The sequence below is a fragment of the Eubalaena glacialis genome, chromosome 7 (assembly GCF_028564815.1).
Source record: "Eubalaena glacialis isolate mEubGla1 chromosome 7, mEubGla1.1.hap2.+ XY, whole genome shotgun sequence".
NCBI lineage: Eukaryota > Metazoa > Chordata > Mammalia > Artiodactyla > Balaenidae > Eubalaena > Eubalaena glacialis.
This window is the reverse complement of record NC_083722.1, coordinates 33,616,626-33,644,497: the sequence shown is the minus strand read 5'-3', so window position 1 is coordinate 33,644,497 and position 27,872 is coordinate 33,616,626. Positions and strand designations below refer to the sequence as shown.

General features: G+C 47.8%; 1 protein-coding gene across 4 annotated transcripts; it reads left to right on the top strand.

Moving 5' to 3' along the window:
- Positions 1-530: 530 nt before the first annotated feature.
- TAF8 (TATA-box binding protein associated factor 8) lies at positions 531-26,200 on the top strand. 4 transcript variants are annotated; one of them, XR_009701562.1, is made up of 9 exons: positions 531-578; positions 1,348-1,504; positions 3,556-3,654; positions 4,005-4,067; positions 5,444-5,568; positions 7,828-7,975; positions 9,404-9,546; positions 25,707-25,832; positions 26,019-26,200. XR_009701562.1 is itself a non-coding variant. In XM_061196224.1 (9 exons), the coding sequence occupies exons 1-9, from the start codon at positions 534-536 to the stop codon at positions 17,471-17,473; spliced, it is 981 nt and encodes a 326-aa protein (XP_061052207.1). In that variant the 5' UTR covers positions 531-533; the 3' UTR covers positions 17,474-18,968. The 4 variants fall into 4 exon arrangements, 3 of the variants coding, with proteins under 3 accessions (XP_061052207.1, XP_061052208.1, XP_061052209.1); XM_061196224.1 differs by lacking the exons at positions 25,707-25,832; positions 26,019-26,200 and adding exons at positions 16,512-16,651; positions 17,413-18,968; XM_061196225.1 differs by lacking the exons at positions 25,707-25,832; positions 26,019-26,200 and adding exons at positions 16,512-16,651; positions 16,956-17,488.
- The last annotated feature ends 1,672 nt before the right edge of the window (positions 26,201-27,872 follow it).

Sequence of the window (27,872 nt, the reverse complement as noted above, 5' to 3'; positions counted from 1 at the left end):
TTGCCCGGCAAATACCTACGGATTAATACACGGCGAGAAGGCAGCGGGATGCGTTGGAACACCTGGACTGGGTGGCTGTTGGGATCTAGGTCCAAGTAGGCTTTGGGGCCGCCAGCACAAAACAAGGTTTCCCGAAATTTCCCGCTCAGAAGAATCACCTGGGGGTTTTAAGAATACAGAATCCCAGACCCCTCCCCTAGAGAGTAAATGATGGGGACCCAGCGGGACCCAGGCAGAGGTTGCTATCAGGCAACTTTGGAGTGTTCCAGGGATGTGCTTTTTACGAAAAGCGATTTCATTTCAAGATAGGTGTAACACCGAGAGCCCATTTTCCTGGCCACTTCCGGGGCTTACTGAACGCACCGCTCACATAAGGCCAAGTGAGCGGGGTCACCCAACACACCCTCCCGACCCCGCTGGGCCTAGGAAAGCCCAGAGGGGCGCGTGTCGCCCCGCCCCCTCGCCGCTCCTCCCCGCCCCGTGACTACAAGCCCCATCCTGCCCTGCGCTCAGGCACATTACGCCAGAGCAAGATGGCCGACGCGGCGGCCACTGCCGGGGCTGGCAGCTCCGGAACGGTAAGGGCGGGAGGCGCGGGGCCGAAGCCGAGAGAGTCGGGGCATTCTGTAACTTTCCCCTAGCCTGGGCTACAATCTTATACCCAGAAATCCAGCCCCACCATGAGCTCTGAGTGGAGGAGGGTCTTCCAGGTCGTACGTGACCCCCTTCTCGAGACTCGGCGGTTACCTCCTGAGTTGGTGGACCTGTATACTGATTGGCCCGTTCTCTGTTGGGGGGTTGGGAGCCCGGAACACCTCCTGATTGGGGCAACGAGGCCGCTTTCGCCTTCTTATTGGCTCGCCAAAGTTGGGAGGGATTCCCGTTTCAAAATACTTCCTACTTGTAGGTCCTCTACTTAGCCTCATGTGTTTGTTGTTTTAATTTTTCTCGTTAGCAAAGTGGTGTGGAGATGGGAGGAACAAGAGAGAGGTCACTTTTTTCTGGGAGATGGATATGAGTTCAATCCCATCGTGTGTGTTTCTTCAGCTATATATTCTGATAATCTGCTAAAATAGAAAGTAGAAAACAGCCGTTTTGTTATTGGAAGTGTAAGTATTAAGTAGGCAGAAAGGCTGTCTCCGAATTTAGAGCCCCCGGGGTGCTCAGTTATTACTCAATTGGCCAAGAGCTGTAAGTCTAAACATCAGGGACTACCACATCTTATTAAGCACTAATAAGTATTTAGCAGAAGAACCTTTGCTTGCCATTGGCAGTATGTGAACTCTGTGATTGCATCCTTGTCCTCTGGATGAAAATGTTTTCTCTTTCTGGGCTGCTGATTCACAGAGATCAGGAAGTAAACAGTCCACTAACCCTGCTGATAACTACCATCTGGCCCGAAGGCGAACCCTGCAAGTGGTTGTGAGCTCCCTGCTGACAGAGGCAGGGTTTGAGAGCGCTGAGAAAGCATCTGTGGAAACATTGACAGAGATGCTGCAGAGCTGTAAGTACCAGGAAACAATAGGCCTTCTTCGAGTCAACCAAACATCTGTTCTGTGTCCTGCATTGTGATAGTGTTAGAGAGGATTTAAGAAAAAGAAGAGCATTGTTAAGTGACTTACAGGCTTTAGAATCAAATAGACCTGGGTGTAGGTCATCACTCTGCCACCTAATAGCTTGGGTAAACCACTAAACCTCCTGAACCTCAATTGCCTCCTTTGTGAAAAGGGATAATAATTTGTACCTCCTGGAGTTTTGAGTATAAGTGAGATGTATATGTAAAACAGTCAAAGCTGGGAACGTTGTAAGCTCTGGATGACTTGTAGGTGCTGTTATTATTGCTGTTTGTTCTCTATGCTCGAAGAACTTACAGTTTCATTGGAGAGTCAGGATTAATTCCCATGAAATAGATGCCACACATTAGATAATCAAGTGCTATATTATGTGATACAAAGAGTGAGGGTGAATAAGTTTTAGAAAATGGAAAAAAGAAAAAACCCCACTTTTAAAAGGAAGTATCTTGAGGTTTAGGAGCCTGGAACGGTCTCACATAGGCTTGTGCATGTACACTGTATTTCCCTCTTTGGGCCTTTGGAGGGGAGGGGAGGGGAAGATGGAATGAGGGTTGTGGGTATTTAAGGTGTTTGAGGGCGGAATCAACCCTATGAATGGAAGTGAGAGAAAGGTTTAGGCAGAGAGAGAAGTTGAACTGCAGTACAGGCCAAACAAAGAATTGGCCAACTCAGTGGGGCGCTCTGGAGCAATTATTGCCCATCAGAGTATCTGACATCAGTCCCCCAAAGCCCTGCCTTTGTAGTCTGGTCTTGATCAGTCACGAGATGTGGGCTGCCCCAGGAAGGGCGTGATCTGGGTTGACGTGACTCTCTGCAGCTGATGTTTGGAACTTCAGAATACCAAATGTTTTCCTAAAGCAGCCATCTCCAACCCCATTAGACTCTTAAATATTTAGGACCCCAAGGAATTTTGTATACATGGGCTTTATATATAGAGATTTTTGTCACATTAGAAAATAAAACTGAGAACATTTTAAAACGTAAGAATGCACAAGCGCACATTCCATTATCCAGCAGAGCCATGATGTCATCATAGGTGACATAGCCTCTGGAAAACTGCATGAGAGAATGAGACTAAAAAAATCAAAGAATGTCTCGTTTTATTACGAAAATGGTTTTGACCTGTGGACCCGTCCCAGAAAAAGGCTTTTTTGTATGTAAAATTCAGCACAATTTCAGAATTTTCATGGAGCTGCCCATCCACCTCTGAAACCCACTCATGGAGCCCAGCTTCATGCTTCCCCTTTCCCCTGAAGGAGTTTAGCATGGCTGAAAAGAGGTTCAGCTTCAGGTAGAAGAAACAAAAACTTGACAACCAGATAATAAGACCTTTTTTTTTTTTTTTGGTGGCACAATGTACATATCATAAAATTACCATTTTAATTATTTTTCAGTGTACAATTCAGTAGTGTTAAATATACTCACAATGTTGTACAACCATCAACACTATCCATTTCCAGAACTTTTCATCATTCTAAACAGAAACTCTGTATCCATAAACAGTAACTCCCCATTCCTCGTTCCTCCCAGCTCCTGGTAACCCCTAATCAATTTTTTTGTCTCTATGAATTTTTTTTTTCTAGATACCTCATATAAGTGGAATCTTAAAATATTTGACTGTCTGGCTTATTTCATTAGCATGATGTTTTCAACGTTTATTCATGTTATAGCTTGTATCAGAATGTCATTCCTTTTGAAGGCTGAATAATATTCCATTATATGGATAGACCACATTTTATGTATCCATTCATCTGTGGATGGACACTGGGTTGTTTGTACCTTTTGTTTACTGTGAATAGTGCTGCTGTGAACGTGGATGCACAAGTAGTGCTGCTATGAACATCATGCACTCTGTTTGAGTCCCTGTTTTCCCTTCACTTGGGTGGATACCTAGGAGTGGAATTGCTGGCTCATATGGCAATTCTATGTTTAACTATTTGGGAACTGAGAGTAAGACTTTCTGCCTTTGATCCTTTCCTAGACATTTCAGAAATTGGGAGGAGTGCCAAGTCTTACTGTGAGCACACAGCCAGGACGCAGCCCACACTGTCAGATATTGTGGTCACCCTTGTCGAGATGGGTGAGTACACCTCCAGTTTCCGTTTCTTCAGTGCAGCTGAGTTGGAGGCATGAGAGAGAGAGAGAGAGAGAGGAGTCCCCAGGAGGCAGCCCCCTCTGCTGAGCGTTCTTAAATCCCCTCGTGAGTCTCCTGGTTTGCTTTTAGCTTGAGAGAGTTATCAAAAGAGGGTTCCTCTGAACCCCTTTAAGAGGCCTCCTAACTCCCTCTTCAGGGATTCTGCTGGAGCTTCTTTTGAGTGGCAGCAAAGCTCTTGAGTTGGGAGTTTAAACTATTTCACCACAGTATTACTTCCCCTTCCATGTTCAGTATCCAGTGGTCTGGGCGGTGATTTTTGTTCTCCTGTTTCTTAGGTTTCAATGTGGACACTCTCCCTGCTTATGCAAAACGGTCTCAGAGGATGGTCATCACTGCCCGTAAGTGACTCTGAACTGAGGTACTCAGGAGTGCTCAATTAATGCTGGTGGAATGAATTGATTGAGTAGGGCAGGGATTGGTGTGTAGCTACTGCTTCGTTGCAGGCTCCCTTCCATTATTTGGGGCTACCTACCATGTAATCATTATTTGCGCTAGTCGGATTAGGATGTGAAGTTCAGTCACCAGAAAGGTAAACCATCTCGATGCTACTTGAAAAATGTGAGAGTGCTTGTTCTTCCTTAGATCAAGGGTCAGTAAACTATGGCCTATAGGCCTAACGTGGTCCACCTCCTGTTTTTGTAAATAAACTTTTATTGGTACACAGCCATGTTTACTTATTATCTATGGTTGTTTTCATGCAATAATGGCAGAGTTAAGTAGTTGTGACAGGCTGCACAGCTTGCAAAACCTAAAATATTTATTTCCTGTCCCTTTATACAAAAAGTCTGATGATCTCTGCCTTAGATACACTGAGTGCCATAAACTGAGTTGATTGGAGTAACTAGTTTGGGTTTGCAGGACCTGGGGAGAATTCACTAGATTTTTTTTTCATCACTCTTTTCAGGCTGGCATCTTTTTTTTTTTTGGCTGCGTTGGGTCTTCGTTACTGTGCACGGGCTTTCTCTAGTTGCGGCGAGCGGGGGCTACCCTTCGTTGTAGTGCACGGGCTTCTCATTGCGGTGGTTTCTCTTGCTGCGGAGCACGGGCTCTACGCGCGCGCGGGCTTCAATAGTTGCAGCACGACACGGGCTCAGTCGCTGTGGCTCGCGGGCTCTAGAGCACAGTCTCAGTAGTTGTGGTGCCCGGGCTTAGTTGCTCCGCGGCACGTGGGATCTTCCCGGACCAGGGATAGAACCTGCGTCCCCTGCATTGGCAGGTGGATTCTTAACCACTGCACCACCAGGGGAGTCCGGCTGACATCGTTTTAAGATGCTCCTCTCAAAGTGGCAGTGAAAGGTGCCATTTTCAACCCCTCTTGCTTTCAGTGGCCATCACTTAACTTACCCTGGCTCAGTGTCTGTCTTTGTTACCTGGGTTCTTGAAAGGAGTTAGCAGCCCACCTAACTTCCTTAGGTCCTCAGCCTGCTCTTTATGTAGTTAGCTTGTCTCAGCCCCCCACTCACCGACCTAAGAGGCGTGCAGGCAAGATTGTTGTAGATGGGAATGTCACCCCAGCTCATGCCGCGCCGGGCGTTGTTGGGGGGCGGAGGTACCTTTTCGGGTCCTCAAGCCATTAAAGGCCTTTTATTGGTAGAAGTACAAAGTGCCTGTTGCATAGAACATTGGGGTCCAGCATTTACTTTGAGAAAAGGAGGGTGTGGGTAGAGGCGCAAGGCCTTGGGTGGAAGAGTAACGGCCGGTGACTCTGTTGCAGCTCCAGTGACCAATCAGCCGGTGACCCCCAAGGCCCTCACTGCAGGACAGAACCGACCCCACCCGCCACACATCCCCAGCCATTTTCCCGAGTTCCCCGACCCCCACACCTACATCAAAACTCCGGTGAGTGACAAGGCCACCCTGGGGGCTGTGACTGATGCAAAAGCAGACTCCATTCGACTGGCTGTCAGACTGGAGTCCAGAAGTTTGTTGGTCACAGGGTAGTTCAGAACTCAGAATGTCTTTCCTCACTGGAAGACAATTTGGCAAAGGAGAATTATCTTCTCCAGTTTGCTGGCAAAAATATAGTTAATAAAGAAACTGAAGCTGGCACAGTTTTGCTTGTCCCACCCAAACACAGAAGTACCTAGCCACGTAGAGAAAAGACACATTCCACAAAATGCCGGTAGTAATTCTTGGTGGGATTATAGGTAACTGTTCTTTTGTGTGTGCTTTTCTGAGTTTTCCAAATTTTGCATAATAGGTGAGAGTTATTTTTGAAATCAGGGAAAGAGTTACTTAAAACATACTTGGGGGAATTCCCTGGCATTCCAGTGGTTAGGACTCCGTGCTTTCACTGCTGAGGGCCTGGGTTCAATCCCTGGTCTGGGAACTAAGATCCCACAAGCTGCATGGTGTGGCCCCCCCAGAAAAAACCAAAAAATAAAACTTGGTAATATGAAATGGAACTTATCATAACTGTGAGCTCTGGGTCTGTATGGGACAAGTCTAGTTGTCCTCCTTAGTTCAGATGTCCTCCGAACATGTCCTCCGTGTTCCAGTTTGCCTTCTAGCAGTTTCACCTTCCCTTGGGAAGGTACAGTGTGCATAGGAGTCCCCAGAGGCTCTTCTACTCGCTTCCTGTGTCCCCGCCTCCACACTGCGTCCTGGTGCAAATATGGCCACGATGCAGGGTTGGGGCAAGTCCTCCAGGAGATTTTTCCACACCTCAGGATACGGGGGGAAAGGAGCAGGTGGTCATCCACCATTGCAACACAGCCATTGCTCTTGACCAGGATTTTCTGTATTAGTGTCCTAGGGCTGCTGTAACAAAGTGCCACAAACTCGGTGCCTTAGAACAACAGAAATGTATTGTCTTGTAGTTCCAGAGGCTAGAAGTCCAAAATCAAGGTGTTGGCAGGCTCCCTGTGAAACCTTTGCCCAGCCTCAGGTGGTTTCTAGGCAGTTCGTGGCGCCCCTTGGCTTGTAGATGCATCACTCCAGTCTTCCTCTTCACACGGCCCTCTCTCTGTATCTCCGTCTTCACGTGGCCATTTCTTACAAGGACACCAGTCATATCGGATTCTTACCACCCTACTCATATGACCTCATGTTAACTGATTACATCTTGCAATGACCCTATTTCCAAATGAGATCATATTCTGGGGTCCTGGGGGTTAGGCCTTCCACACGTCTTTTTTTTAGGGGGCTATAATTCAACCCACAGCAGTCTCTAACTCTTTTGTAGCATATCTCTGTCAGTACAGTATTAAGCACATGCTTCAGTATTTGTTTGCTCATTTACGTGAATGTTATAATGTAACATAGTACTAAAACAATGTACGTTGAAAGATCATCTGACCCTTATTAAAGGTTCAGGAAACTGGTGCTCCTTTTTAGTGGCAGCCACGTTATAGCCTCAGCTTTTGTATTTTTTGAAATCTTGGTTTAATACTTGGTGGAATACGAAGTAGGAGGTCTGGTTCTAAGTTCATTTTGATACTTTAACAGCTCTCATAGTTGAAAAAGGTACAGTACAAAGATAGGTGGGATCTTAGGCTGCCCTTAATAAATCATAAAACTAATTTGTTTCATTCTCATCTACCAATTATTTGAAGACTTATGTTAAAATTTTCCTATTAAATTTCCAACTTTTTAAATGTCAAGCAGTTGTCTTAAAAATAATTGTAAGATCTTGCATTTTCATGTTTTGAACCAGTGTGTTCAGAATCCTGTTAAATTCTTCATCTTGGGAAGATTTTAAACATGTCAGAAAATTCTGTTGTCATGTTACACTGAGGGCCCCTGGGTGGTCTCCGGCAGGGCTTCCCCGGCAGGTGTGTGAGGGTGGAATTCCCACTCTCCCTTCAGGATGTGTCTCTTATGCCTGAGTCCAGCTGTCGCTGGAGCTAAATGAAGGCCCAGGATCAATCACGTAAATGTAAATGTTTGTATGTTTCTTAACTTTTAAGATTCAAAGTAAATGTTAATCATACTTATATTGTTTCTTTCTGCCCTTCCACCGCCCTTGGGGATCTCTGCTCTCAGTGACGGTAGGGGTCATTTAAAGGGTGGGAGGACAGAGCAAGAGCAAGGCAGGAACCCGAGGAGGGCAGTGTAGTCATTGGTATTTCTCTAGTGTCTTTGCTGTTCTCCCTTTAGACGTACCGTGAGCCCGTGTCGGACTATCAGGTCCTGCGGGAGAAGGCCGCATCCCAGAGACGAGACGTGGAGCGGGCACTCACCCGTTTTATGGCCAAGACTGGCGAGACCCAGAGTCTTTTCAAAGATGACGTCAGCACGTTTCCCTGTGAGTGTCTCCCCTCTGTGGACCCTGGCTTGTCCTCTGAGATCATCGCCCCATCTTCCCTCTCTCTCAGTGTCGTTGGAAGAAACGAATAAGCTTTGTCCTTGTCTTGGGTGGAACTTGTTCTTCATTTCTGGCTCCTTTTTCTAGGTCTTAAGGGCCTGTCCCTAACTGATGACTCCAAAACAGTAATGGCCTCTGTTGGGATTGGGCACTTGAAGTGCATTGAGTTGAGGTTACCTCGAGGGTGACTGAGCCCCAGGCATCAGAGAGGCTCATTTAGCAGAAGGGGCAGCCCTGGTGGTAGAAGGACCCTGGTGTCAGGGGGCAGGGCAGTTAAAGAACCTCTGCCAAGCTTTGCCTTCACGACGTCCTCTCACAGGGCTACCATATAATTCCTCATCTCAGCACTATCATTTCATCATGTGACCAAGTTCCTTCCTCTCCACAGGCCTCAGTGTTTCCAAAGGGGAGTGAGGGAGATTGGTTTAGATGATTCATTCAGTCAGCAAGCTTCTGTTGGATTCTCGCTGTGTGCCTCGCCCCGGAACCACAGCGGCTAAGTTATTGAGTCCAGACACTGTGCTACTCACTTTCCCTACGTTATCTCATGAACTCCTCGAGTGAGCCTCTGAGTTAGGAACTGTTACTTCCACCATTCCAGGAGCCAAGGCTTATAGAGAAGAGAAATGAAATAATTTGCCCAAGGTCACACGGAGAGTAGATAGCATTCAAACCCAGCTCTTTCTGTCTGCAGGACCCCACATCTGAGCCACGTTAAAAATAATCTTCGAGTGCCTCCTGATAATGAGATTCTACCATGGAAGTATGCACAGAGACTTTCTTTTTATTTATTTATTTATTTATTTATTTAACCAGTGATTTCTCCTACTCAGCCTCAGTGCTTTTTGGAGGAATTGGGTCACTCATTTACCTGAAGTGCCCTCTAGCTCAGTGGATATACTTCCATGCAGAGAGTTCTCAAGTCCGCTATCGGGACTTGAGTCCTTCAGGTTGACGGGATCCATATCCCTGCTCTAGTAATGAGGCTGGGGGGTTAACTGACCTTGGGTATAAGATCACTAAGCTGATGCTTTGCTAGGATTCAGCCCCAGTTCTCTCTGATTTTAGTGGTACTTGGTAAAAGTAGGCTGTGAAGTCATATTGCCCGAGTTCAAATCCCACTCCACCACTTCCGGTGTGCTTGAGGAGGTCACGTAACCTCTCCGGGCCTCAGGTTCCCCATCTGTAAAATGGGGTTGATAATTGTACTTACTTAATAGGGTGGAGGCGAGAATTAAAGATAACATGTAACGCCTGTAGGACACTGCCTGGCCTGTGGTAAGTGCTCGAGCGTGTTAGCCATCACTGTCGTTCAGTGCTGCTCGCTGATCTGTCATAAGGCTCTCGGCCTCTCTTCCAATCCCCCAGTGATTGCTGCCAGGCCTTTCACCATCCCCTACCTGACCGCTCTTCTTCCGTCTGAGCTGGAGATGCAACAAATGGAGGAGACGGATTCCTCGGAGCAGGATGAGCAGACAGACACAGAGAACCTCCCTCTTCACATCAACACGGTGGGTCCTGCCTTCTGCCCGCTTCAGCATGCCCCCCGCAGTAGCCCGTGCTGCTCTCTGCCTGAGAGGTGGCTCTCAGGCCACCCTGGGGATTGGACAGGACCTACCTCAGGTCTCTGGCCCCATGTTAGGGACTTGCATGATGGGCCCGCGGTGATCCAGTTGTGACACGATCTCTAGCTCGAGGGATAAGTCTGTGTCCCGGGGATCCATTCATTCATTCAACAAATATTGAATGAGCACCTGCCAGAGTCAGGCAGGTGCCAGGTGCTAGGGAATTAGCAGGAGGCAAATAGACAAAATGTCCTGCCCTCATGGAGCTAAGGAAAAGTGAGAAATTAGGAGATGGGAGTAGGTATGGGTCTGGGGGATGTGGTATTAGATTGGGTGACTGAGAAGGTGACAGGTGAGTAAAGACCTGAGGGGAACAAGGCTCGCACGTATCTGGGAGTAGAGCGTTCCCCACAGAGGGAACAGCAGATGCGAAGGCCCTGAGGTGGGCGCTGTTGTGCTGAGGAACGGCAAGGCCATCAGGGTGGCTAGGGTGGCATGAGCAAAAGGGGGGAGGAGAGCAGGGGACGAGGTCAGAGAGCTCCTGGGGAAGTCAGGTCTTAACGGTACCTAAGCACTTGGGCTTTTTGTCAGTACGATGGGAGCCCCTGGACGTGCTGAGCGGAGGAGGATCTCAGGATCGGAGAGGTTGCTGGGTCGAGGGTGGACTACGGAGAGTGAGGGCAGAAGCAGACCGGTCGGGAGGCTGGTGCAAGAAGCTGAGAGATGGTGGTAGAGGTGAAGACACAGGTAGATTATTTGGTCAGATTCTAGATTATTTTTGGAGCAGAAGCGACTGATGGAGTGGATGTGAGAGAAAGAGAGTCAAAGATAAATGCAAGGGTTTTTTCCTGAACAGCAGGCAAGATGGAAGTGCCCTCAGCCAAGACAGGTGAGACGGTTGGGTGGAACAGGTGTAGGGGGGAAGCCAGGAGTAGAGGTAAGTTTGAGATGCTTATTAGACATACGGGTGGTGGGGTCAGGTAAGAAGGTGCATAGGCGCATTGGAGTTCAAGGAGCTCTTGGGCTCAGGAGATGCAAACCTAGGAGTCCTCGGCGTGTAGATAGTGTTTAAACCACAAGACCAGGTGAGTGCCTAGGGGGCGAGTTGAGGATAAAATAGAGAAGAGGTGCCAGGACTGAGCCCTGGGGCTCTGCGCTGTTCAGAGGGTGAGGATATGAGGAACCAGCCAAGGAGATGGAGAAGGCACAGCGGGAAAGGTGGCAGAACCGGGGCGGGGGTGGGGGGCGGTGGGCGGCGGGCTGTGGCGTCCCGGAGGCCAAGGGAAGAAGGTGTTTCAGGGAGAAGAGAGTGATCAGCTGTGTCTGAAGCTGCAGTTAGTTCCAGTCATGTGAGGACTGAGACGTTGCCCGTTAGATTTGGCAACGGGAATGTAGTTTGTGACCTTGACAATGGCAATTTCAAGAAGAATGAGAGCAAGTGAATTCAAAGAAAAAGAGAAGAGAGGAACTGGAGTCAGTGAGTGTGGACTTGTGTTGTCCGTTACAGTGGCCAGGAGCCACATGTGGCTATTTAAGTCTAAATTGATGTAAATTAAATAAAACAAAAAAATTCAGTTCCTTGGTCACACCAGCCACATTTCAGTGGCCACCTGTGGCTCGTGGCTACCCTACTGGGCAGAGCAGATATGAACAGTTAAATCATCACAGAAAGTTCCATTAATGTAGACCATGGTTTCAAGGAATTCTGCTGTGAAGGGAAGGAGAGAAAATGGAGCGGTAACTAAAGGGGAAGAATTAAGGAGGTCAGGGAGGTGTTTTGTTTTTTATTTGTTTTTTATTTTTATTTTTAAATTTTATGTATTGATTTTTTTAGCCGCACCTTGCAGCTTGCGGGATCTTAGTTCCCCAACCAGGGATCGAACGTGGACCCCCCACGGTGGAAACGTGGAGTCCTAACCACCGGACCACCAGGGATGTCCCTTATTTGTTTTTTAAGATAAAAGAAATAACAGGATGTTTGTATGCTGATGAAAATGATCTGGTAAAGTTGATGCAGGAGAGAAAGAAACATTTTGGAATGATGATCTTTGGTAAGGGAGAGGGCATGGGATCTAGTGCCCAAAAGGAGGGGTTAGCCTTATTGTGGACATTTCAGAGCCAGGATAGGAGATAAAATGTGTGGGCACAGAGACAGAGGTCGGCGGGGGGAGGTGTGCTCGTCGAAACTTGTGGGTGTTCTTTTCTGGTTACGATGTATTGTACTCGGCAAGTAAGAGGATAAGACCCACTCTTGTTCATGCATCAGGGGAGAAAGTGCCAAGTAGAGTCACAGACCTGCTGAAGCTCTAATGCCTTTAAAGCTTACAGGACCCTAAGAGTCAGGTTACCACATTCATCCATCTTTTAAGGTTGGCCCTGGCTTTTAGGCAAGGGATGGCTCAGTGGTTGTAGCTGGACTGAGGGTTCCTCGTGTTCTCTGAGGTGTGAGGCCCCAGGATGAAGGTGGAGAGTGCCAGTGCTGACTCTAGTATTTGCTGAAGGTCTCCCTTGCCTGAACACACATTTCTTTAATGTTGAATTATTCCTTTCAGAATTAGGGCTGGGAGCCCATGGCTCTACATAGAGCAGAGGAGCTTTGTTATTCTACACTTCTGTTTTGGACTCAGTTAATTTGGTCTGAGATACGGTGATTGGGTCACGGACTAAGATGAGGTTCACCTTGTGAGAAGGCGGAGTCTTCTAAACAAACATCACCGTCCCTTTATAAATACAAAGCAGCTAAAGGGCTTGCAGATGTGTTATCTAAAACTCCGGGTAATGTAATGACATAGGTGAGGTCATGGCGGTGAGTGAACCGAGGCTGAAAGGATGCCAGGAACTGCCTGAGGACTCCTGGATACCCAGAGGCCAAGCCAGACAGCAAAGAGTAGAAAGACCTGAGCCTCAGAGTCAGACTGACCTGGCCTCAGATCCAGACCAGGGTACTTTCCAGCTAAGTGACTTTGGCTGCATGACCCAGCATCTGAGTCTGTTTCCTCACAAATACAAATAGGAGTAGGAACACCTACCTCAAGGGGAAGTGAGGAGCCTGAGATAAAATGAGCTCATCCATATCAGGTGCCTGGCACATGGCAGCTCATGGCACCCACTGCCCCCCTGCCCCTGCTGTATGACCATATGCTCTTCTGTACAAAATAAGTAAATAAAAAGACTTCAAGAAAAGGATTCCAGCAACAATTTATGACAGTCAGTTGGGCTTGTTATTTCGTTGGACTGGCAAATACAATCATATGTTTAAGACTCAGAATGTACGGAAAGATGTATCGTGACAGTCTTTCACCTGTCCTTGTTCCCTGTCATCCATTTTCCCTCCTCCAAAGCAACCAGTGTCACCAGTCTCTTGTGAATCCTTCTAGAGATGTTTTTTCATTGTTATTTTAAGCACAAACAGTTCTTTCCCCTTGCTTGCTTTCTTTGTGGCGCTCTCGGTGGTCGTTGCTCGCTGTATGTGAGGAGCTGCCTCATCCCTCCGCATAGCTTCCTCCTGCTCCATTGTGTGGATTTAGCGAGCCAGTCCCCTGTGGATGTTTAGGTGGTTTTCTGTCTTTAGCATTTACAGACATTGTTACGGTAAGTTCAGTAACTGGTGTTTTAAATTGTTCTTTTATCTATCAAGGTCACAGCTGTCAAGGACTGTTGCTAGGTAGTTACTTTGTTTAACTTGGTTCTGGTTACTCCATCTAGGAACATGAAGGGGCTATTCATTTTATTTATTTATTTATTTATTTTTTGGCCACACTGCGCAGCATGCGGGATCTTAGTTCCCTGACCAGGGATCAAACCTGCGCCCCCGGCAGTGGAAGCGCAGAGTCTTAACCACTGGACCGCCAGGGAAGTCCCAGGGCTATTCATTTTAAATTGGTGTATCAGAGGATTATTTTCTCATACATTTGAACTTCTGCAGGCAATCCCAGTGTCTCAACTTTTACTCTTTTCTGAACATTGTACCATTCATTTACTCAGCAAGTATTTGTTTAGTACCTGGTAAGTACCAGATACTGTTCTGGGTGCTTGGGACACATCAGTGACCAGAACAAAGACAACAGCTGCATCTCGGGAGCCTGTGTGTTGGCAGTGGGGGAATGACCATAGACGTAATACGTAAATACATCATTATATAGTATGTTAAAGATGAAAGTGCTACGGGGGGGAAACTGAGTAGGGGAGGATCCAGGGTTAAGGGTGGAGGTTTCCGTTTTAAATAGGGTGCTCAGGGTACACATCACAAGGTGACGTCTGAGCAAAGTCTTAAAGGAGGTGAGGGAGTGAGCCATGTGGATATCTGGGGAAGAGTGTCCTGGAAAGGGAACAGCCAGTGCAAAGGCCCTGGGGAATAGCACAAAGGAGAGTGGAGGTGTGACTGAGGAAGGTGGGGCTGGGGGAGGGGAGGGAGAGGTCAGATCAGGTGGGGCCTTGTGAGCAGTTTTAAGAACTGTCTTTTCATTGGATGAAGTGGGAGTCCTGGGAGGGTGTGGAGCAGAGGAGAGGCAGGTCTGAACTTCTCCAAGGAGCACTGGCTGCGCTGGTGAGAATGGGGTAGGCAGAGGAGGGACTGTGGCGGGAGGCCAGTTAGGAGGCCGTTGTCCATCTGGGTAAGAGACACTGGTGGGTCGTACCAGGGGGGTTGCGGTAGAGATAGTGGAAGTGGTCAGATTCTGCCTGTATTTGGAAGATAAGGCCAAGAAGTTTTCCCAGCAGATTGGCTGTGGGATGCCAGAGAAAGAAGGAAAGCAGGAGTGACTGCAGAGTTTTGGGCTTGGACAGCTGGGAGGACAGTACGGGAAGACAGTGGGAGAAGCTGTTTGTGCCCGGGGTTCAGTTTTAGGCACGTTGAATTCGAGATGCCTGCTTGACCGCCAGGTGGAGATGGCAGGTGGTTGAGCGACTGGCTGTGCAGGCCTGGAGGTCAAGGGAGAGGTGAGGGCTGGGGAGGTTCAAGTGGGGGATGCTGCCGTGGAAGTGGTGGTAGAAGCTGTGAGGCTGGATGCAGTCACCCAGGGCGCATGGGGTGCATGAGGCGGGTGCATGAGGGGCGTGCACACATGCCCTGAGTCTGGCCTTTCCAGGCCCCAGGTCGCTCCTGACAGACCTTTCTACTCCCACCTTTTTTTACAAATCTCAGTCGTTTTAGTACTTTACTTCTTTTGTCTACTCCTCCTGTCCCTCCCCATCTCAAGGCTGCCTGTCCCCAAAGACAGCAAAGAAAGTGGCATTTCCAGAAGCTCTCCTTGGGAGAAGAGAAGCCTGTTGTCCCATGACTCGTGCCCCAAGTCCTGGCCTCATGAGGCATAGCGAGCTGAGTCAAGGGAGCCTCCAGCAGTGATCCCAGGGCACCCCTGACTGGGTCCCCTCCACCCTAATCATCTCAGGAAACACTTAAGGCACAGTTGAACTTCCAATAACTTTGAAGGTCGGGCGTTTCCTGTAGAGAGATGAGAGGAGGAGGGTAGGGGTGAGCTACTAAACCAAGCCGTTAAGAACTTCAGAAACGTCAGAGCCCAGTATCCAAGGCAGGTCTGGGTGTGGTCAGACGTTGTGTCCGGCACCTAGTCTGGCACGAGCCAGCCAGGCTGATCTTGGGGTACTCGCTTTCAAGGGAGCCTCCAGGAGGTCCACAATGACTCTAGTGCCACCGGACTGGGTGTTGGAGAGGGAAGGCACAGGGGCCCTGAATGTTCTGGGTCTCTGGGGAGAACAGAGCTGATGGACAGTGAGAGGGCACGCAGCCGAACCTCAGAGTCATGCTTTCTTCAGTCTCATTGAGCCCAGACTGGCGCCGCCGTCCTAGGCCAGTGGTCCCTATGGGAGAACCTGCCATCTGTCCACTGTCCCGCTGTCTTCTGACAGCATAATCTCCTGGTTAAGGTCAAGTCCTCTTTTGCCTCAAGTTACAGAACAGGAATCCCAGTGACAGAACCGTTGGCCTGTCACCAGGGGGCGCAGCCCAACCAGCTGCTCCTGGTCCCTTACAGCCCCTTGGGCCTGCGCTGCTTCGTGTGATTTTTACCCCCTTCGCCTGCAGCTTCTGCTCATTTTAAAGAACTTGGAAAATAGAAGAGAGTGTAAAAAAGGAAAGGAGAATCAATCACCCATATTTCCAGAAGCCGTTTGTAAAACTTCAACATATTACTGTTTTCTATGTCGACATCCCATTGTGATTTTTAAAAAAATCTTTAACTGAGATCATATTGAATATATTCAAACTTATAAGCTTTTCTCCAAAATCACTTTCCTCAAAAAACGAACAGCAAAAGGCCTGATCCACGGGCTGCAGATGGAGATTTTGGAGGATGCTCCTGTGTTGGTGCCTGCATGTGCTGCTTTGCCTTCATGGGAGCTCTCGGGCCTTGAGCAGCTTCTGGCCTCTGCTGGGATATGATCATTTGTACCATGTTGCAAGTACCAGATATTTGAGAATTTGCGGGAAAATCGATTGTGATTTACATGAGCTTTGGTCCAGGGGGTGCCCTACGCACATGATCTGTTTCAGTCCTGTAGCTCTCAGTCCTGCAGGGCATCGGGAGCCACTTCTCTTTTTCTTTGTCTCCGCACAGGCTGGGCTTCCTCCCTGAAGCGTCTAAATTGTAGCCCCTGACTCTGCCCCTCCCAGCTCTCTGTTCCTTCTAACTCCTGTCCCTGCCTTCTGAAGAGGTTCAGGGTCTGGTGTTCCGCGCTCCACTGTGTCAAAGCTGGTGCTCTCGCCTTCCTCTGATAGCAGCCGCTGCTTGGCCTCCTTTCGTCTGGGGCAGAGAGAGGCACGTTAGCCAAAAGGTGGTGCTTGGGCTTCTAATTTCTAAATGGAAGGGATGCTAACAGTAGTTCTTACCGTGGGCATGATCTCTTTCCTTATGCCATTTGGTATTTTGCTTTATTTCGGCTTTTGCTCAAAGGATGATTCTGGAGCCGAGAAGGAGAACACCTCTGTCCTGCAGCAGAACCCTTCCTTGTCGGGGAGCCGGAACGGGGAGGAGAACATCATCGATAACCCCTATCTGCGGCCTGTGAAGAAACCCAAGATCCGCAGGAAGAAGTGAGTTGGAGGCCAGGGTGCAGAGAGGCCTCCCTGGCCGACCGAGGTGGTCTTCTCTGCTCCTTGGCAGAAAAGAGAGGCTCACCAGTGGTTCTGAACCTTGGGGAGAGCTACTCTGGTGAGAGGGGAATATTTTCCCCTTTCCTCTCTGTCCTCATCTCCCGCATGTACCTTTTGTTGCATGGAGGTTGAGCATCCTGCAGCCCAGGGACCAACCCTCACAGCCCAGCAGTTGTTCCCCCGCAAGAAGGAGAGCAGCTGGGGCCCCCACCAGGCGGGCTCCATGGATTCCTCTTCTTTCTAGGTCCCTCTCGTGAGCTGAGAAGGAAGCCTGCCTTGTAGAGAGACGTGGATGCCACCTTCCTGGGGGAGTTAAAGCCACTCGAGGGAAGAAGAGGGTGGCTGCCTCGGGGTCGAGCTGAGGCTCTAGGGTGTGACCGGGCATGATTTTAATAGCAAACTCTCTATTAAGATTACCTGTTTTCACTGGATGTTTGGGTTGATGAAGATACGATGGTAACAATGAGGCTTTTTAAGTCAACCGGGCCATACCGTGGGGCACAGGAGCAGCCAGTGACTTCATTTATAATCATGGAACTTGATTCCTTGAAACCTGGGAGACCAGGGAAGGTGGCAGGAAAGAAAGGGCTCTTTGCCTGCTTTGCTCACTGCCAGAAAGACTGTTTGCTTAGTTTGTATTTCAGGATATCTTGACCCCTTTTATTGACTGACAATTTGTGGCACCTATTTTATCGTCCTAGAACCTCCTTACTTCTCACCTCACCTGGGCTCCACGTGCCCTGTCGGGCTGATCGAAGGTGACTTTCCCTCCTTTAACATGTTGGAAACAGGAGGCCCACCCATCGCAGCCTCGGTCTGGGGCCGGCAGGAGTCAGGAGGCATAAGCAGATGCGTGTGGAGTAGAATGAAAGGCAGTACTGACTCTCTCATCAGCATCTGATGAAAGCTTCCTAAAGCAGGGCAGCGCCCTCTCCTGAGAGGTTTATCATTTACTGTCCCTCTGTGGAGCGTGTGCTTGGGAACAACCAAGTTCTGCCCCATCCTGGGAAAAGAGATTTTCTTTGACAAGAGCCTACATCAGTGGATATATTACGCTGTGATTTGATGGAGGAATCACTGGTTTTATGCAGTAGGAAAAGGATTTGCTGGGGCTGGGAGGTGGCGGGGATGAGATTTTGAAGGCCGGGCTTAGCCTCATGTTCTGAAAGCTGAGAAACCTGTTCGGTCTGCTGGAAGTTGGAGTGGATGGAAGGCCATGTGCCCACCTTATGGCAGAAGTGGGCCAAGAAGAGCCTGCAGGTCTGAATCTGTCCAGCCTCTTTGCCTCTTTATCCTTGATGTGCCCTACAAACCAAAAAAGAAAGATGCTGGGCAAGCTGATACCTTTTGACTGTTCTCCAAAGGAAGAGGTTTTAAAACCAAGTTGGAGGAAGAGAAATGCCAGTGACACCTGGAGGTTAACACAGGGTAAAGGAGGAGATCCTGGGTTAGTGTCCTAAGGTCCATGCTGAGCTCTCCTGATACTCGGCTTCCACAGTCATCTCTTAACCTTCTGTCCTCTTGGTGAATTTGAAAACTCGAAAAACCTGGTGACTTGACAGCAGGCTCCATGTTCCTCTGGCCTCACTGTTCTCTAAGCATTTCATCCCACTGGCTGGAAGGAAAGTGCTGCTCGTCAGCAACTGAAGAGAGGATACTGAGTGAGAAAATCGGATTCCCCAGCTCTGGACCAAATAAGAGTTTTTCCGGTTTGTAGTGACCTGAAACTCTTCCAGTTGAAAGTCAGATCGGGCCTGTGCTGACCCCCTCTGAACTTGCCATTTGGCTCTTGGTGATTCTTGGCCTGTTGAGTTTAAATATAGTTCCAGGTTTGAGCCATGGCAGATGCAGGGCTGAAACTTTCCCGGCTTGCTGTTCTCACCCGCTCCCGGGAGCAGTCATCCCAGCAATTCCTCCTGCTACTATCCCAAACAAGCACCTGTTGAGTGCTGTAACACTAAGGGATGAGGTGGGATTTGGAAAAGAATTGCCCTTTCTGCTGTTGAGATTTCAGAGGCCTTGCTGCTGTAATTCTGTTCTGCATGAGACACTGGGAGATGGTCGGACAACCTGAAACATTGACCTGACTATCGTGTAAAAACTGTGCATAATCCTCAATGGATATTTATAAGTTTTTATTTTTTATAACTTTGGGGGAATCATGGAGGGAAAAAGTAGTCAACAGAGCCAGATTAAGCATGTGATTTATGAGCTCTTAATAAAAGGTCATAATAAAAACTTTGTAAATGAAACAGAATTATAAGCTTTGAACTTAATTTGTATGCAAATGTTATAGCAGTGAGTAAAGCTGTATACCAATAAGTAAGGCTTAGCCCTTATGTTGGACAGAGTACCCTTTTTCAACTGTCTAAAACTTTTTTTATTTGGGAAGTCTGCAAACACAAAACTAGAGAGGAAAGTATATATACTTTCCCTATGTATTCTTCACCCAACTTCAACACTTATCAACATCTTTTCTGTTTCATCTATTTCTTCTACTTTTTTTCTTTTATTTTTTATTCCTAGAGTATTTTTTGAAACAAATCTAAGAGCTATGTCATGTAATCTGTAAGTATGTTGTTATGCATCTGATAGACTTTTTAAAGTTTTTTTTGAGGTAATTATAGATTGAGGATGTTGCAAAAAAAAAAAAAAATGTTCAGGGAGGTCCCATGTACCCTTCACCCAGTTCCTTCATTGGTAGCATCTTGAATAACTGTAGTATAATATCAAAGCCAGGAAAACGACATTGGTACAATCCACAGGGCTTATTCAGATTCCACCATTTCGTGTGTGTGTGTGTGTGTGTGTGTAGTTCTATGCAATTTTGTCATGTGTAGATTCACAATCAAGATATAGAACATTGTGAGGGGGAGGGACAAATTGGGAGATTGAGACATATACACACTATACTGTATATAAAATAGGTAACTAATAAAGGCCTACTGTATAGCACAGGGAACTCTACTCATTACTCTGTAATGACCTATATGGGAAAAGAATCTAAAAAAGAGTGCATATATGTATATGTATAACTGATTCACTTTACAGAAGAAACTAACACAACATTGTAGGGACTTCCCTGGTGGTCCAGTGGTTAAGAATCCGCCTTCCAATGCAGGGGATGCGGGTTTGATCCCTGGTCGGGGAACTAGGATCACACATGCTGCAGGGCAACTAAGCCCGCGCGCCACAACTACTGAGCTCGCATGCCTCAACGAGAGAGCCTGCGTGCCGCAAACTACAGAGCCCATGAGCCCTGGAGCCTGCACACCACAACGAAGAGCCCGCACCGCAATGAAAGATCCCATGTGCTGCAACTAAGACCCGACGCAGTCAAAAAAATAAAATATTTTTAAAAAAGAACAATGTAGCAGATAAAATAAACTTATTAAAAAAAACAAACTAACAACATTGTAAATCAACTATACTCCAATAAAAATTAAAATATATATAGAACATTTCCATAACCACAAGGTTCCTTCATGCTGTCTCCTTATAACCACATCCACCTCTCACCTCTTCCCCATCCCTACCCCCGGCAGCCACTGCTCTGTTCTCCATCTCTATAATTTTATTTAAAAAATATATAAATGGAATCAAAGTTTGTGACCTTTTGAAGTTGGCTTTTTTCACTTAGCATAAGCGAGTGAGAGCCATCCAGGTGGTTGTGTGTGTCAGTAGTTCCTTTCTCTTTATTGCTGAGTAGTATCCCAGGTATGGATGTACCATGTCTGTTGAACCATTCATACAAGGAGGGACATCTAGGCTGTTTCCAGTTTGGGGCTATTAAGAATAAAGCAGCTATAGACATCTGTGTATAGGTTTTTATGTAAACATAAGTTTTCATTTCTCTGGAATAAATGCCCAAGAATGCAACTGCTGGGTCCTGTGGTAACTGTATGTTTCATTTTAAAAGAAACTGAAACTCTTTTCCAGAGTGGCTGTACCATTTTGCGTTCCTGCTAGCAGTGTACGAGTGAGCCAGTTTCTCCACATCTTCGCCAACATTTGGTGTTACCGTTTTTTTAAATTTTAGCCATGCTGATAGGTGTGCGGTAATACTCATTGTGATCTTAATTTGCGTTTCCCTAATGGCTAGATGTTAAACATCTTTTTTTCTTTTTTTTTTGGCTGTGTTGGGTTTTTGTTGCCGCGCGCGGGCTTTCTCTAATTGCAGCGAGCGGGGGCTACTCTCCCCTGAGGTGCGTGGGCTTCTCATTGTAGTGGCTTCTCATTGTGGTGGCTTCTCGTTGCGGAGCATGGGCCCTAGAGCACACAGGCTTCAGTAGTTGTGGTGCACGGGCTTAGTTGCTCTGCAGCATGTGGGATCTTCCCCAGTCAGGGATGGAACCCATGTCCGTTGCACTGGCAGGCAGATTCTTAACCATTGCGCCACCAGTGAAGTCCCTAGATGTTGAACTTCTTTTCATGTGCTTTTTTGCTGTCTGTGTATCCTCTTTGGTTAATTATCCATTTAAATCTTTTGTCCATTTTCTAACTGGATTGCTTCTTTGTTTTTAGATTTCTTTATATATTCTAGATACAAGAACTTTGTCAGACGTGTGGTTTGCAAATACTTTCTCTACAAGCTGGTCTTTTCATTATCTTCACAGGGATCTTTTGCAGAGCAGTAGTTTCTAATTTTGATGAAATCCAATGTATTTTTTCTTTTATGGATTGTGTTTTTGGGTTGAGCCCTACGTCCTGCAGATCTTTTTCTGTATTTTTTCTAATATTTTTATAGATGTATGTTTTATGTTTTAGGCCTTGATCTAGTTTGAGTAATTTTTTTTTAAGGTTTTTGGGGTTTTTTTGTTTGTTTGGTTTGGTTTTTCTTGGCCGAGCTGCTTGAGGGATCTTAGTTCCCTGACCAGGGATCAAACCCGGGCCCCTGCAGTGGAAGCATGGAGTCCAGGACCACCAGGGAATTCCCCTGAGTAAATTTTTTTATAAGGTTGGGGTTTAGGTTGAGTTCACTATTTTGCCTGAGGATGTCCAATTGATCCAGCACCCTTGATCAAAAGTTACCCTTCTTCCATTGAACGATGTTTGTACCTTTGTCAAAAATTAGGTTTTTGTATGGGGGGCATATTTGTGTGGGTTGATTAAGACTTTCTTTTTTTAACATAATCACCATATCAATATCACACTTAACAAATGAACAGTGATTTTTTTTTTTTTTAAATTCAGAGAGCTCAGCTTTTTTATTTATTTATTTATTTTTTATTTTTGGCTGTATTGGGTCTTCGTTTCTGCGTGAGGGCTCTCTCTAGTTGTGGCAAGCGGGGGCCACTCTTCATCGTGGTGCGCGGGCCTCTCACTATCGCGGCCTCTCTTGTTGCGGAGCACAAGCTCCAGACGCGCAGGCTCAGTAGTTGTGGCTCACAGGCCTAGTTGCTCTGTGGCATGTGGGATCCTCCCAGACCAGGGCTCTAACCTGTGTCCCCTGCATTAGCAGGCAGATTCTCAACCACTGCGCCACCAGGGAAGCCCCTGAACAGTGATTTTATAACATCCCCTAGTATCCAGTTCATATTTGGATTTTTCCAGTTGTCTCAAAGATGTTTTTATTTTTTAATAATTGGCTGGTTTGAATTAGTATTAAAATAAGATCCACACATTGCACTGGGTTTCACATCTCCGAAGTGTACAGCAGTCCCTCCCAGCTCCGGCATGGAGACGAGGATGCCCCTTTCCTTTGTTTCTAACCACGAGGCAGTTAAAAGGTGATGAGTGCATTTAACTGAAACACCAGGAACAAAGTGGCCTGGCTTTGGGGGCAGGGGGCCGGGGGTGGGGGGACAAGTGTAAAAGGAACTGGCTTTCCTGGGCTTTGTTTTTGTGGAATCCTGAAGTCGCTCAACTTAGAGGCATGTGGTTCAATAAAACAGGACTCGGTGACATTTGTACTTATGGCCCGACCACAACCTACCAGCTGTTGAGATCTAGGGCAAATCCCTAAGCGTCCAAACCAGTTTCCATAAAATGAATAGTGATGATACCTCATCAGGAGGATTTAATGAGAACGTCTGTACCTGTGCCTTATAAACGATGTTATTCCATTGCCAGACTTCTCTTTTTTCTTTTGTGTTGTTTTTAAAATTATACACAAGCTAATACTAATTGAGAACTTAACCCGTGCCAGTCACTGTTCTAAGTGTCTTACACGTATTGACTCATTTAATCCTCACAATTACCTCAATGTTCTTACTGTCCCCACTTGCAGTTGAGGACCTGGAGACCCAGGAGTTCAGAAACACCTCAGTCTGCTTGGCTGCTGAGGAGCAGAGCTGCGGTCCTGCCCCCAGGCATCCTGCTCAAGTCCATGCTTTTTACCTGTCACACTCTTGCTTCGAGACCGCATGATTCTGTTCCTCAAAGGCATTGACACTACTGTGTGTAGAGTGGCTTCCACCGCACACCCACACGGTCTCTGGGAAGGGAGCTAGAAACGGAACCAGTTACGGAGAGCGTGATGGTGAGGCTGCTAATCACTTTATTCATTCCTTGAAGAGTTTTGCGTGGTTTATGAATAATGACCCTGTAACAATGGCTCGTCTTCCTGTAAGCTCCACCTTTGTCCCCCGACCCCCAGCCCCACACTAGGACTTGTAGTTCATCCCTACTGCTCTCCACGCGACTTCCAAACTGCCCAACCCGGCTTTCCAGGTCCTCTACCAATTCACCATTTCTTTTGGATAACTCATATATCTTTCCTTCATCTGACAAGTATGGATCTAGTGCCTTCTATGTATGTCAGGAACTGTGCCAAGCTCTAAGGATACCATAGTGAACAAGACAGACATGGCCCCTGCCCCCAGGGAATCCATTCTAGTGGGAAGACATACAAAGAAAACAAAGACCAAAATCATCAGACTGTGAAGCGCTAAGAAGGACAGAAACAGAGGTCTTTATGCCTTGAGGGGAGGCGGCATCCTCATCACCACTGCCTCCTGTGCCTTCATTTGTGCTCTTCCTCCCCATCGCCTCCTAAAATCTTGCCTGTCCTTCCAGCCTCTACATCCTCTCTCCAGATGACCTCAATCCCTCCCTTCTTCATTCACTCATTCGACAAATACTTATTGAGCTACTGTGCGCAGGCGCCGAGTCAGACGTTGGGATGCAGCAGAGGATAACTAAGCCACTGTATTCTCTGAACTTCTGGTCTATTTGGGGGCCAGACAGCTCACAAACCATAGGCATGTAATGGGTGGTGAATTGGGGGCCTGAAAGAAAAGCCACAGTATATTCAAGCTGGGTAATTTGAGGAAAGTTTAATAAAGGGATCACCTCCAAAGGTGTGGGCAAGGCATAGGGGAGCACAGCATAGGTACCAGACCTGGGTGAGTGACAGGGAGGGGAGGGATCAGTTACTAGAACCTGGAGAGAAGCCGAGGTGAGACCCTTCTGCTAAGAGCTGAGGCTGTGGCCATTGAGGGGCCAGTGGGCGGCAGCCACCCTGCAGGGAGAGAGCCGGTCCGGGGATTAATGGCCTGGCCTCCTGCCCCCTCCCACCTTCCGGGATCCTGCCTGTTCTCTGCTGAATGGAAGCCAGAGGGCGTGGGGCCTGTCCCTGCAGGCAGAGCGGCCAGCCTCCCAGGGCCCTGTGCAGGGTGGAGAAGTGGTGAGCGAACGGATCTGGAGGGGCAGGTGAAAGGGGCTGGGTACTGAAAGGGTGCCATTTTAGAAAGGGTGGAGAAGGAGAGCTGTTTGAGCAGGGCCCCGCGTGCATCGATGGGACCAGCTGCATGGAAAAGCATTCCAGGGAGAGGGAAGAGCCAGCACAGGAGCTCTGAGGCAGGGTGTGGGCTCCTCGACCCCGGAGAGCGGTGGGAGAGGGGGCCGGGGAGGAGCAGGGCCCAGTCGGTGCAGAGCCTCCTGGGCCTGAGTCAGGGCTCTAGGTGCTATTCAGAGAGAGATGGGTAGCCAGGGAGTGACAGCAGTTGACTTAGCTTATCAAAGGGTCATTCGGGCTCCTGGGTGGCATTCTGGTCGGAGGGACATGAGAGACACCATTTCTCTTCAGTAATTTTCACGTAGTCTGGCACTTAGCAAACATGATGGAACTGGGGGGAAGTGAGTCTCCTCAGTGAGTTGGAACTGGGGGGAAGTGAGTTTCCTTCTCTCTCCCCAGGAGAGCCAACAAGGCTGAGAGTGACTGCTCCCTGCAGACTGAGCCCTGTATCGGTACCCAGGGGAGAGGGGGAAACACAAACGCATGGATAACCCCCTCCCCCTGGGGTGTTCGCACTGTAGTCAGGGAGACGGATAAACACTGGAAGCTGTTGAACACCACTTACCAAGACAGAGGAACCACTGTCAATAGCGGGTCGGAGTTGAGGACTTGAGGACTTGAGGGATAGAGGCTGTGCTGAGGTCTGAATGGGGGGTGGTGAGCAAGTGAAACTTCTGAAAGAGGTGAGTAAGGACAGGGGAGGGCGGAGATGGCTTGAGGGAAGGCGGGAGGGCAGGTGACCAGCGGCTGCCCCAGCACAGCCCCTGAGGCCCCTGTGCCCTCCTTTTGCGGTCTTCTCCTGTGAGGCTACTTTGGTGTCAGCGGTCACCAGCCTTCTCCTTGTAAAGCTGGCGGAAGTCCCCTCCGTGGCATTGGCCCTCAGATTGAACCCCCTCTGGGCAGGTTGGGTTTTGGAGCGCGTCTGCCGGCTCTGTACCAGGGTTGCCCCAGGAAAGGGGTCATTTGAACTGGTGGGGGTTCAGGGCTGGAAGGGGCCCTGCCCCATCTCCTTTACCCAGGTGAGTTGCTGATGATCTGAGAAGCTTTTAAATAGAAGGGCCGGGATCCTCAGAGGCTCTTAGAAGTGTTTGTATGGGGACAAGAGGAATGACCCAAGCCTTGTCAGTTATTTGTCATCATGAAAGAACCCTGGGGCCCCAAATTTTAATGGTATTTCTTTGGGATTTTGTTAGGCGTTCATTTATGAATTTTCTTCAGCCACTGATAGTGGGTCTGTCATTCTTCTGTTTTACTCAGGCTCGTACTGAAACAAGTTTCTAATTCTCTGAGCATCACCTGACAGTGCCTGGGTACAAGTGGGCAGCAGCTGGCCTGAGGGTAAAGATTTCCCATGGCACTCTCACTCCTGGAATCAAGTTCAAGGTATTTTTCTTCCTCTTGGAGCAGGGGGCTCACCGTCATCTCCATTTTATTACGTTTTTTTTTTTTCTACTTTACTAAAAAGTTATTTAATTTTGAATAGATAATATATGTACACAGTATAACATTTAAAAGACAGAAAAAGATATAAGTAATAACTAAGCATCCCCCTCCTCCCCTCTCTCCCAGACTCTCAGTTCTCTTCGTTGGAGGCCTCCAGTATGTTGATATCGATATTATCTTATGTATTTTTCCAGAAATAGTCTATACATTAAACACAAATGCCCGTATATACTTTCTTCCGTTTTTATATAATGGTAGATACTATCCATGTTTAACTATCCATGTATAAACTATCCATGTTTTTTTATTTCCCACTTCTCAGAGTATATTTGGTGATAGTTCCACGCTAATAATAAAAAGCTTCTTCTTTCTGTTTTTTGGCTGCATCGTGTCCCATTGTATGGCTTTACTGTAGCTTATTTATTTAACCTGCTCCCAGTGGATGGACACTTAGGTAGTTTCCAGCCTTCTGTTCTTTCAAGTGTCGATGCGATGAGTGGTTTTGTGCCTCTGTGATTTCACTGCATGTGCCTACTAACTGGACAGATGTGCAAGTAGGTGTGCCTTCCAGAGCCTCTTTCCACCCCCATGCTCAGACATCTCTGATCACCTTCACCAAAGCCTGCTCCCTAGTAGTCATCACGCTGGGAGTCCTTCAAAGTAAAAGCAGCTGAGGGACCAGGCTTTAAAGCCAGATTACAGGGTTTCTCAACCTCAGTACTACTGACATTTTGGGCTGGCTTTGCTTGTTGTAGGACATTTGGTAGTAATTGTGACCTCCACCTGCTAAATGCCCTTAGGAGCCTCCCAGGTCTGACAAAAAAATGTCTCCAGACATTGCCAAAGGTCCCCACCCCCATAAGAACCACTGAGTTAAAATTAGGCACCAGGGCTGCGTGTTCAGACACCAGTGAGAGGCCTGTGGAAAAGAATTGGGAATAGTAGAGATTATTTTTCCCTCTCAAATCAGAATGTATCTTCTTCAACTGTTTCCTTTGTTTAATTTCTTCGCGACTAGACCACAGGAATGTTCTAGAAGACAGTGTGTGTAACACTTCAGAGCTTGCATAGGAATCCTGGCTGTGCAGCTTGCTAGCTCTGTGACCTTGGGCAAGTTACTTAGCCTTTCCCTCTGTTTTCTCATCCATAAACTGGGGATAATAAAAATACCTACATCCTGGGGATGTTGGGAGGGTTCCTTGAAATAATATGCGTAAATGCTCAGAACAGTGCCTGGTACATAACAAGTTGTGGCAGGATAGGTTCCCGGGAGACTGAGATTTGTGTGCAGGACGTGTTTGGGGAGAGCCTTCAGGATGCACACCTGCGGGGTAAGGAGGGGAGGCGGCAGGACAGAGGGAGAAGCTGGGCCGCCCTGGGGAGCCCTGGAGCTATGAGGCATCTTCAGAGTTGTCCTGAGTTGGAAGAAGGGACCGTCAGCGACTGTGGGCCACCCCCAGGGAGCAGGCATGACCTTGGGTGAGCTGGGTCTCTTGTGGAAAGAGCAGCTGCATGGGGGGTGGTGGTGTGATTGGGAGATTGGGATTGACATATATACACTAATATGTATAAAATGGATAACTAATAAGAACCTGCTGTATAAAAAAATAAATTAAATAAAATACAAAAAAAAAAAAAAAAGCAGTTGCATGGAAAGGACGGTCCAGGAAAGGACCCAGCTGAGCCCAGTCAGCCGCTGGGGGAGCCACAGATTCGGTCCTGAAAAGGGAGGGATGTCAGGGCGGCAGCACGGCGTCCACGGTGTGAGTGCTCATTGGCCAGTATTATGAGGCTAGATTTCAACAGAAGCAATAGTGCGTCTACACTGTGGACACCAGGAATGACTGCCAGCCTAACAGCGCCCCGTGCCTCCTTTCAGTACCCTGCTTACCCCTACCCTGCTCTCTTACTGCCCTCGCAGGAGAGGGGCTCATACCCACCCCAGCCGCAGTGCCCTTGAGGCAGAGGGCAGAGCAGCCC

What these genes read in the sequence shown, in the direction of transcription:
- TAF8 (XM_061196224.1), top strand. Translation starts at nt 534, where the DNA reads ATGGCCGACGCGGCGGCCACTGCCGGGGCTGGCAGCTCCGGAACG. An exon ending in GACAGAGATGCTGCAGAGCT is followed by an intron (nt 1,505 to 3,555) that starts GTAAGTACCAGG and finishes ATCCTTTCCTAG; the next exon opens with ACATTTCAGAAATTGGGAGG. An exon ending in GAGGATGGTCATCACTGCCC is followed by an intron (nt 4,068 to 5,443) that starts GTAAGTGACTCT and finishes ACTCTGTTGCAG; the next exon opens with CTCCAGTGACCAATCAGCCG.